Source organism: Petaurus breviceps, unplaced genomic scaffold, assembly GCF_028583685.1.
Source record: "Petaurus breviceps papuanus isolate PSGF00001 unplaced genomic scaffold, PetGlider_PUasm1.0 90903, whole genome shotgun sequence".
Classification (NCBI taxonomy): domain Eukaryota; kingdom Metazoa; phylum Chordata; class Mammalia; order Diprotodontia; family Petauridae; genus Petaurus; species Petaurus breviceps.
In genome coordinates, this window is record NW_027187376.1 from 142742 (window position 1) to 153165 (window position 10424).

Consider the following 10424-nt stretch of genomic DNA (forward strand, 5'->3'; position numbering starts at 1 on the left):
AGGGAGGGCTGGACGGCCCGCTCCATGGAGGCACTTCTGCGGGCAGCCCCGAACCGTCGCCCCGCCGCCTCAGGCCCCACCGAGGACCCTGGCGTCTACTGTCGCCTAGCAACTGCGGCTGGCCGCCGGCCCCTCGGCTTCTCCACCTCCAGGCCTGCGAGAAGGCACTTCCGGTTCCGGCGCAGGCTGCAGAAGGAGATGGCGGCGGCCGCGACGGCAGCTGGGGAAGAGGACTGGTAACTGTCGGGGACGCGGGACCCGGCTGGCGGCCGCTCCCGGCCTGGGGCGGGGCGGGCCCACGGCCGCCTCCTGGAGGCCCGGGGGGTAGTTTGGGGGGGACGGAACTCGAAGGCGGGGCACCCCGGGGTCCGGCCGCCGAGCCGGCCCACGCCTCCAGCCTCGTCCGACCGGGCGTCTGCCTCCTGATGGCCCCGAGCCCCGCGGGAGCCGGCCAGGCCCTCCGCGACCCCAGCCAAGCACCCGTTCCTCCGCCCCAGCGACCTCCTGCAGCAGCGGGACCCAGGGCCAGGCCGTGGCGAGGGCGACTCCCGGCCCGGCCAGGAGAACCAGGCTTGAGGCCCCCAGCCAGGGCGGAGGACTAAGGGGGCCTCTGCCATCTCCCCTCCCACCCTTCCGCCGTGTTCCATGTCGGTAGGCATTGACTCTCATGGGGATGCAGGCGCCCCCGAAGCCGAGAAGTGGGGCTTGTCATGGGATTCCAGCATGGGTGGAGTTGTAGGCTCGTCCGAACTCCTCATCGGGGCGACTCGCTGCTATTGTTAAATACCCTCGTCTTGTGTGGCTTCGGGCCCGGTCCGCAGTCAGCCAGAAGTGGGGTCCTCCGTGCACCTGAGGTGCTTTGCTAACCAGCCCTCCCTCCCATTTTAGAGGGGGGGGTGGACAAAAAGGCCTGTGACTTTAATTTTTAAGCACCCATAGGAACAGGTCAGGACTTAAGAGTCCGTGTAGATTCTTGGGTAACTGCTAATTATATTGGTGACTGATGCTACTGACCAGCATTCATGCTTGTGATTTAGAGTGATGGTGAAGTGGTAGAATCACAGACTTAGCAGTAGAAGCCAGGCAACCCAACCCCCTCATATAAAAAATAAGTTTATTTGCCTAAGATTACCCAGATGGTGAATGACAGCTTAGATTTAAGCCTATTACCTCTCAACCCAAATACACACCCAAAGGCCAACTGGTTTGGGTATCTGAAGGCCTGGATTCTCATGCTAGCTTTGCCCCTTATCAACTGTGTGGCCTTGGGCAAGGCACAGTTTTTCTGGGCCTCTACTTTCTCATCTGTAGAAGAATGAGTTGGATTTTGAGACTCCTCCATGCTCTGCAGTTCTGTTTTCATTGTTATTACTCACTTCTTGTTTCCTTCCATCTTGAAGTAGGTATGGAAAAGGAATGACTTGCGACGTAAGAGATGTGCTTGAACTACTGTGCTTCTCAAAACAGCAAGGTCTCTCCTCTAGGGCCCCTGTGTTCCTTGGGCTCTGAGTAGGTCCCTCTTTGGGAAAAGGAGGGTCTCCTAATGTTTCTCCATTTTCAGGAAGCTTACAGAAAGAAAGCGACAAATGTGATTTTTCTATATGGTTATTAAAAATCCCCAAGCCTGTGATAGCCATGAAAAATGATCCCTAGCTTGTGGAAAAGGAAGACAGAAAATGGCATAGAAGCTTAAACCAGTCCTTACTACCAACCCTCCTCTCCAGTACCCTTAGGACAAGCACTCTTTCTCATGGGACTGCAGTAAGGAAGGATATGGTACATCAACCATCTCTTTCCCCAGGGTTCTACCCTCTGAAGTGGAGGTGTTGGAGTCTATCTACCTAGATGAATTACAGGTGGTTCAAGGAAATGGGAGGTGAGTACTCAGCTGGGACTAAGAAGGGCTTCTGATAGCAATAAAGGAATGATCTTTACTCAGATCATCATATAGTTGTATGAGATCGTAAGAAGTGAAACTGTTCCTCAAAGAAAGAAGAGTGATACCTTTAACTTACCTAGGACAGATTCCCTTCTCATTTCTCTAGGGAGGGAATTCTCAACTTACCCCACCCCTAACCCCCCAGTTCCCACTCAGTCCCATCTTGGATCATCATACTGACCATCCACAGGTCTTCACCATGGGAAATCTGCATCACTCTGCACCCTGCCACAGCTGAAGACCAAGATTCACAGTTTGTCTGCTTTACCTTGGTATTGCTGGTCCCTGCACAGGTGAGGTACCTATTGGGTGACCACAAATAGGGGAGAAATGCTGGGGTGGGGAAAGATGGCACTACATGTGATCTAGTCTCTCTTTTCCAGTATCCCAATGAGGTGCCTAAGATCTCCATCCGTAACCCCCGAGGGCTCTCAGATGAACAGATCCAAAAGTAAGTGTTGCGTCAACCAACATGGGGTAGAAATAGGGCACATCTCTTGTAGGTTAAGGGTACCTCAGGGTACCAACATAGGGTATCTTTTTTTTTAAGAAGTGGAAAGGAACTGTCCTAACATTGGGGTTGGGTTTTCCTTTCCAGGATCTCACAAGCACTGAGTTGTGTGGCTGAGGCTGGATTGGGCACTGCTGTGCTCTATGAACTCATTGAGGTGAGCTGGGCCCTAGGGAGACCTCCCTCCTTTCATGCCAAAGCAGGGCTGGAGAACCTGTGGCCCTCTAGGTCTTCAAGTTCAGCCCTTTGACTGAATCCAAACTTCACAGAACAAATCCCCTGAATAAAAGGATTTGTTCTGTAACACTCGGACTCAGTCAAAAGGTTACATCCAAAGACCTAGAAAGCCCTCAAGGCCACAAGCTCCCTATCCCTGGTCTAGAACCATTCATTTCTCCTAAAGTAGTTCAACCCATTACTTTCCTTTGGGTAAAACTGGTCCAAACTGATGAAAGTCCTGTTTTAAAAACCCTCCAAAGGTGGGGGTTCTACAAACTTCTTCATGTGTTTACTCCAGTATCTTGAAAGCTGACTGATCTAAAAGAATAATTTTTTTGTCTAACATAGCACTTCGTTCATTTGCTATTTTTTCTCAGTAGTGAGAGAAAAATAGGCTCAGCATATGAATAATCTTTATGTCTGAGACTTCAGTTTAAGATAGTGTGTGTACTGTTGCTACTGGAGTTAAAAAGAAAACTGAACACAGTCCATATACTTGAAACTTACCTTCTCATCAAGCATACAGAATATCCACAAAGCAAACACCTCAAATTTACATTAGCATTTTGGTGTTTATAAGGCTCTTGTCTCACAATGAGAGGGGGGAGAGAGGAAGGAGGCAAAGAGAGAGATTATAAGAGAGATTCTCTTTCCTTTATAGGGCGTCCCTAAAGTCCTGACACATAGGACATCTCATTAACTGCATATTTTCAAGAAATAAAATTAATGAAATTTTCAAAATTTTATTTAATTAGCATGAAATTTAGCCATGACAATTTCATATGGAATAAAAGCTTTCATTAGCTATTAGGGATTACTTTCCATATTAATGAGTTTAATTTAATTAATGAGATTTCCTGTGTGTCTCCTATGAAATCTCATTTATGCTAATTAAATAAAATGTTGAAAATTTCATTCATTTCTTGGAAATATACATAGTTAATGAGATTTCCTTTGTGTCCGGACGTTAGGGACACCCTGTAGACCACATTGCCTCATACCCTATCTTAGCAACGTGAATAAGGGCAAATTAAAATTTTTTGTATCACAGCTGTTACTCACAGACCTTACCTCTTTCTGATTATCCTTTGGTAATATTTCAGTCTTTATCCTTAATATCTCAATTCTTAGCTGCTTTTCATGGGTAGAAATCCAAAAACCTCCTAAGAATCCCAACCCAGTCACCTTAAGTTCCCTGGAGAAGGCTGTGAGAGAAAACAAACCTTGCATCAATCTGAGAGGGATGGTTTGTAGGGAGTATTTGGGAGGGTGAGGAAATTAAATTAGGCTTCTACTTCTCTCCTGAGTGAAGACTTTATCATGTGGCTTTCCACTTTGAAATGAAATTCAAGACTTTTTTTTTTTGGCCTTTTGGAGGGCAATTGGGGTTAAGTAACTTGCCCAAGGTTACACAGCTAGTTTTTTTGTGTGGATGTTAAGTGTCTGAGGCTGGAACCAAACTCAGGTCCTCCTGACTCCAGGGCCAGCGCTTTACTCACTGCACCACCTAGCCACCCCAATTCAAGACTTTTAAGTGCTTCATATAAATGGAGATAATAGTGTACTATCTGCCTGATAGGAATATTGGGAAAATCAAAAAAGTTAGTATGTATGAAAGTGCTTTGTAACCCTAAAGCATCAATATGAATAGGGGCTATTGTTCTGTGTACAAATACTAAAACATTTCAGGGACAAAATATGACTTTCAAGTTATCTGCCTTTGGGATTAACCATGCTTGTGGCACAGTCCCTGAAGTGCAGAGTCAGCAGTGGAATAGACTCACCCTAGAGGGGCACCTTTGGTGCCAAATAGAGAAATTGTCAGCTGGGATTAGTCACAAAAGCTTTTTGAGAGAAGACGAAGAATGTGGATTTGTCTTTAGACAGGCAAGGCACTGGCATGATGAACTTGTATTTAGAACCTTCAAGAGCTGAGGAAGTCAAAACATCTTCTTCAAAGTAGATGTCAGAAAGTTTACATACTAAAATTTGTGTGCTTTCAGACAGGAGTCCTTCAGGCCTTCACTCAAAACCGGTTCTTGTTATATAAACGATTTTAACAAGCTTGGTTACCACAGATTAGAAGTTCAAATTAAAGGGAGGGGCTGCTATAGACATACCCCTCCCTCCCCCCCCCCCCCAACAATGAGAAGGGACAATTTGGAAGCCTGAAAATAACAGGAAAAAAACTGTTAGAAGGCTGGCAAGAAAACCTAAAATCACAGCAATCTTGGAATTATTCGTTAATAGGGTCTCAGGGCTTCACTAGAATATACCTCAGTACAGCAATTAATGATGACAACTAGCAAGAAAGTTATTTGTCTTATAGTTTAAGAACAGAGAAGTATAGATTGCATTTTAGAAAGTTTTTTATCCTAAATGAATTTTTTCAATAAAATGATGCTTAAAATTTTTTGCTATCTGGAAAACATTGAAAATAATTTATTCCCTGGGGATTCCAGGAGGGTGAGGCTTTGCCCTAAATAGTGACTGCACATAGATGGTAAGTATATTAATAACAGAAATGGAGAATCTATCCAGAGTAGAGCTTCCTAAATGGAAGACTGCTGGAATATATCTACCTGGCCCCACCCTTTGATCAGACCGACCATGAGCAAGCTGAGTCTTCTTTCTCCCCTTTCCCCCACCTGCTTCTTTCTAGAAAGGGAAGGAGATCCTCACAGACAACAACATTCCACATGGCCAGTGTGTCATCTGTCTCTATGGCTTCCAGGTCAGTTCTCCTAGGAAGTAGGGGCTAGGGAGGAGGAAAGGAAGACCTGGGGACCCTGGCCCAGATACTATGGCTGGCAGACTTCCATTCTTCCTAGGAGAAGGAAGCTTTCACTAAGACCCCCTGTTACCACTACTTCCACTGCCATTGCCTTGCCCGCTATATCCAGCACATGGAGCAAGAACTTTTGGCTCAGAAAGAGGAACAGCAGCAACATCCAGGTTCTCCAGTGGAGCAGGTAGAGACAGAATGGGGTCTGCTTCCTTGTTACCACATCAAATGTCCCTTTTCTGAGTCCTTCCCTTAGCGGATACTGTGCCCATTCTTCCTAAGCCCTCTCCCCAGGACCCTAACTTCAGAAAGGGCCCCCTCCAGGGGCCCAGCAGCAGACGGGTATGGTTCCTGCTTTTACATAACCTGCATTCCAAAATAGGCCATTTCCCTTTTCTTTCTCTTCCCAGTTATCTCTTGTAGAAAAAAAAGGGGAAAAAGAAATCAGCAAAACTAATACATATTGAAAAAATTGGACATCTCTAGTGTTCCACACTGAAAGAAGGGAGAAAGGCACCATCTTAGAACTTTTTTTAGGGGACAGATTTTCACCATCCATTTTATCCGACAGGGTGTTGGTGTCCAGTGTCCAGTCTGCAGAGAGCTCCTAGTATATGACCTCGCCACACTGCAGGCAGCTCCCCCACCTCAACATCCTCTGGTAAGAAGGCCCCACTTACTCTTGAATTAGGAGTGAAGGTGTAAACTCATTGAGGGATTTCAAAAAGGTGGCTTCTCCAAAATGGTGCTTCACCTGCCTCTGAAAGACAAGGCTTAGAAATGGGAGGCTGGTTCTGATGACTAGACACTGACAAGAACCTTCCTGGGGAAGCAGGAGCCAGTTCACGCTTTCTTCCTCCAGGAGCCATACAAGCCAGATGCAGAGAGCTTGAGACAGCAGGAGGAACGCCAGCGGCTCTATGAGAGGCAGCAGCAGCGTGGGGGAATCATAGATCCCGAGGCCGAACGGAACCGGTACTTCATCAGCCTCCAACAGGTGATCCCACCACACACCTCGGGTGCATAGCCACATGCTATTTTTAGTGAGGAGGCTATGTAAAGACAAGGAAGGGATGGGTGGTCTTTCGCTGGGGCGCTCACTCTACTTCCCTTTCCTTTTTCTAGCCTTCCCCTGTGGAGCCTGAGCTAGCCCTGGATGCCTCCAAGGGATCTCAGCCACCAGGTGCTCCTGCCACAGCCTTGCCCGCTCCACAAGACATCCTGCCCATTGCCCCACAGCATACAAGAGAAAGGATCTCAGGGGCCGGGCCAAGCCAACAAGGGCTGAGTGAGCTCCAGAGGGCTGAAAGAGACACCTCCAGGGCATGCCGGACCCCGGGGCAGCAGTCAGAGCAGAGAGACCTTCGGGCAAGTGGGAACTCTGCCCCCAAAGGCTCCAGTTGCACACAAGAACTGCCTCCTCCTGACGGGCAATTCAAAGAGCCCATGGACCTGAAGCCGGAGCCTCAGAGTCAAAGGGTTGAAGTCCCCACCAAGGAGAAGGGGGCTGGCAGCTGGCAGGGGCCCCCAAACCGCAGGAACTGGGAATGTGGTCGCTGGGAACGTTCCAAAGGCAGGACGCCTGGCTCTTCTTACCCCCGCCTGCCTCGTGGTCGAGGTGCTTACCGGCCCAGCACTCGGAGGGAACCTCCTGGCTTGGAACCAGAGGAAGGGTCCTAGCAGGAATGTTGGGGGATGGGGAATAATGGGTGGGAGGGAAGCAATAAAGGGTATTGGCCCAGCTTAGTTAACTTCCTGCTTGCTGGTGCCTCTGGAAGTAAAAGGTCTAGTCTTGGGGAGCTGTATCCCTGCCAAATTTGTGATGGAAGGAAGATGCCTTGGAATATCCAGCCAAGTTGGCAGGTTAATTCCATAAATCTTTCTGTATTTGTATGGAAGTTGCGAGGACCTTGAATGCTAGAAAAAGCAATGTACCCTAAACTTGTTCTGTCTCTTCAACTGTGGCTGTTTATATAGGACCTCAGGGTAAGTGGGAGTCCCTAATTAGTAACAATATTCAGACAACCCAGCTTCTCCCTACCTTTTCCCCCATTCTTAAATACTACCAGGAAAATTAACCAGGAGAAGCACTGGTGCTGTAAATGACATTTATTGGTTTGATGCTAAGTCTGGTGTGGTCACAGCAAGAGCCTCAGCATGCTTCAAAGCCCCTGCTGGGTCATTCTTAAAGAGCATAAAGTGGCCTTGTATCTGAGCAGCACTGAGCTGGCGCTGGGCCAGCAGGGCTCTCTCTGCAAAGGATTCAGCCATAGACGGAGGCTCTTCTGGGTAGAACCTTTGAAACATCTGGGACAGCTGCCAGTGTGAACAGTAGCCAACATACTCCTTCAGGTCCACACGACCTGGACGTACCAGAGCAGGGTCCAGCCTAGAGGTGAGAAGCAGAGAACAGACAGACGTGGTGTCATTCTGATTTGAGAGAGGGGCTGATTTCCTGTTTTTCCCCCTTGCTAATCTGAAAAGGGCAGAAAAGGCCAAATTTCTCATTTGTCACATTCTCAGTATTTAGTGAGGGTGTCTCTCCACCTCTGTCACATCACTTACTCCAGAAGAGTTTCCTCTCCCCTTCCTTACCTGTCAACATAATTGGTAGTCATGAAGACAATTCGTGCTTCAGTGGAGGCCACACCATCCAGGGCATTAAGCAGCCCACTGAAGGTCAGACGGCCGAGTCCTTGGTACTTTGCTGGGTCTAAAGCAAAACAGAATCATTAAAAGGCAGTTGTATCATGGTTTGGGGGGCAGGGAATAAATTAAGAAGTAAGAATCTCACTTGGGAAAACTCAGGCATCCTAATGAAAGTTAATCACCCGGTAGGAGGCTGACTAAAGGGAGAAATGAGGGAGTGAGGCATCAATCCCTGGGCCTCCCCACCCCCACTGTCCAACACTGACTTTCTTTTGCTAAGTCCCGGCTGAGGAAGGCTGCATCTACATCCTCCAGTAGCACCAGGCTCTGCTGTGGAGCCACACTCAGCAAGTGGTTCAGCCGATCATCAGAGAGACTTGAGTCAGTAAGGCTAAGTAGACAAATGCTGTGTTCCAGTTCCCCAGCCAGAGCTGTGCTATGGAAGACAGGAAGAAGTATGAAGCCATGGATTCTGATCCACCATTTCTCCCCACTCCCTTGTCTCACTGTTGAGGGGAGATAGATGCCTGTGGTGTCCCCACCTCTGCCTCTTGTCAGCTCTGTCCTACTGGCAGTTACCACACCCTAGTTGACATTTCTGGGGTCTCTCTAATCATCTTTGGTCCCTTTCGCTCCTTTTTCTAAACACACTCATCCCAAGTCAGGGATAAAGAGATTGAAGGGGATAGAGATTTTCATCCTACTCACATAAAACTGCTCTTTCCACAGCCAGGGGGCCCGTACAATAAGTAGCCACGCCGGTAGGGAATGCCTGGGAATACAGCCCGGGGCAGCAGAGTCAGGACCAGTTGTACAACTTCCAAGATTTGGACATTCTGAGGAATGATGGCCAAATGGTTTGACAACTACCCCCTCCCCCCCGCCAAATGTGTCCCCACCCTGATAGCCCTCGGCTTTGGTGCAACACCAACCTCCCAGAACCTGTCCAGAGTACTGGAAACAAATGGTGCAGGAAAAGAGCTAATTATCTGGCCAATCCACTAAGCCCTCACCTCTATCACTGTACCACTTGGGGTTATTGATGAATTCACGGATATCTTGGATAATGCGCTCAGCCAAACCCTTATCCAGCACCACGGATTTCAGGGGCCTGCGGCGTCGAGGATGACCAAATGGTCTCCACTCTGAGCCCATAGCGGTGTACATCACCGTCTTCCCCTCCTGTTGCTGCAGCGCCAGCTCCCGAGCTAACAATGAACAAGGGAAAAAGAAGCTTGGAAAACAGTTCCTTTCCTTGGATACTTAGTTTCTTAGCTCAAACAGGCAGCTTCTTTCAACTCTTGGTCCTTCTGCTCCCTTTCCCAGTGCCTCCTCCAAGCCCAATTCCCCTCCCATGTAAAATCCAAAAAGATGGACACTACTGTTCCATACCTTCCTTCAGGATACTACAGAAAATTCTTCGATCTGTGCCAAGAGCAGTGAAAGTGACTGACTCCCACGGAGTCCCGGTCTGCAGGTCGATCATTTGTTTCTCCCGGTTTCGTTCCACCCTGATCCATTTGCCCTGGTACCTAAAAGGGGAATACAGGACCCTCAGTAAAGGCCCATCTCTGCTCCACATGGACCAAATCTCCCCACTGCCACTGTTGCACCACCCCTGCCCCCCACCTCACCAAATGAAGTGGTTTCCTGGACTGGGGACAAAGTCAAACTTGGTGGTTACATGGCCGCTCTCATGCTGCAGGTATGAGGTCTCCACACTCAGGTGCTGGGTGCGGGAGCCGTGCTGGGCCAGCCAGCTCAGCAGCCACGTGTAGCTGCGGTCTCGGCCTGGGACCTCCAGGGTAATCATGTAGTAGCGTCGGAAAGCCACCAGGCCCAACTGGGCACCCTTGCGGGCCAGGGCCAGGGCTGTGCCCACGCCCACTAGCCCAAAGCCGGCCCCGAAGTATGGGTTGTCCTTCAGGGCCAGCAAGAAGTCAGACAGTGGCATGGTGGGGGCCTCCCCTCACTGGGCCTTCATCATTGCCAAACCTGGGTGAAGAGGAGACAGATCCATGGGGGGGAGGGAGATAGCAGTCTCCTGTTCCCCCCAAGACATGAGATCACACGTGTGCAGGACCCCTGCTCCTCCCCCCCAAGATGAGAGGTCACACCTGTTCAGGACCCCTGCTCCTCCCCCCAACAGGAGAGGTCACACCTGTGCAGGACCCCTGCTCCTCCCCCCCAAGATGAGAGGTCACATGGTGCTGAACCCCTGCTCCTCCCCCCAAGATGAGAGGTCATACTTGTACAAGACCCCTGCTCCACCCACCAAGATGAGAGGTCACACCTGTTCAGGACCCCTGTTCCTCCCCCCA

At 49.3% G+C, this 10424-nt stretch overlaps 2 protein-coding genes across 4 annotated transcripts in view; one reads left to right on the forward strand and one right to left on the reverse strand.

Moving 5' to 3' along the window:
- The first annotated feature begins 4 nt into the window (after positions 1-4).
- RNF25 (ring finger protein 25) lies at positions 5-7395 on the forward strand. Of its 2 annotated transcripts, XM_069075146.1 has the most exons (10): positions 79-236; positions 1802-1876; positions 2130-2232; positions 2323-2390; positions 2538-2607; positions 5332-5403; positions 5501-5641; positions 6026-6115; positions 6317-6451; positions 6580-7395. In XM_069075146.1, the coding sequence occupies exons 1-10, from the start codon at positions 199-201 to the stop codon at positions 7132-7134; spliced, it is 1347 nt and encodes a 448-aa protein (XP_068931247.1). In that variant the 5' UTR covers positions 79-198; the 3' UTR covers positions 7135-7395. The 2 variants fall into 2 exon arrangements, with proteins under 2 accessions (XP_068931248.1, XP_068931247.1); XM_069075147.1 differs by lacking the exons at positions 5332-5403; positions 5501-5641 and having other exon boundaries at positions 5-236.
- A 153-nt stretch (positions 7396-7548) lies between these two features.
- Positions 7549-10424, reverse strand: part of BCS1L (BCS1 homolog, ubiquinol-cytochrome c reductase complex chaperone) — a 3339-nt gene continuing 463 nt past the window's right edge. For both annotated transcript variants that reach the window (XM_069075148.1, XM_069075149.1), the window contains exons 2-8: positions 9738-10098; positions 9496-9635; positions 9117-9311; positions 8812-8875; positions 8370-8539; positions 8050-8167; positions 7549-7843 (exon numbers count right to left, since the gene is read on the reverse strand). In XM_069075148.1, coding sequence (XP_068931249.1) covers positions 7564-7843; positions 8050-8167; positions 8370-8539; positions 8812-8875; positions 9117-9311; positions 9496-9635; positions 9738-10057 — 1287 coding nt within the window. In that variant the 5' untranslated portion in view covers positions 10058-10098 and the 3' untranslated portion in view covers positions 7549-7563. The remainder of the gene's footprint in view (positions 7844-8049; positions 8168-8369; positions 8540-8811; positions 8876-9116; positions 9312-9495; positions 9636-9737; positions 10099-10424) is intronic.

Bases quoted from the DNA above. Each gene is read 5' to 3' on its own strand.
- RNF25 (XM_069075146.1), top strand. From the start codon at position 199: ATGGCGGCGGCCGCGACGGCAGCTGGGGAAGAGGACTG. The intron at 2,233-2,322 runs GTGAGGTACCTA...TCTCTTTTCCAG, and splicing joins TATTGCTGGTCCCTGCACAG to TATCCCAATGAGGTGCCTAA. The intron at 6,116-6,316 runs GTAAGAAGGCCC...TTCTTCCTCCAG, and splicing joins CCCCACCTCAACATCCTCTG to GAGCCATACAAGCCAGATGC.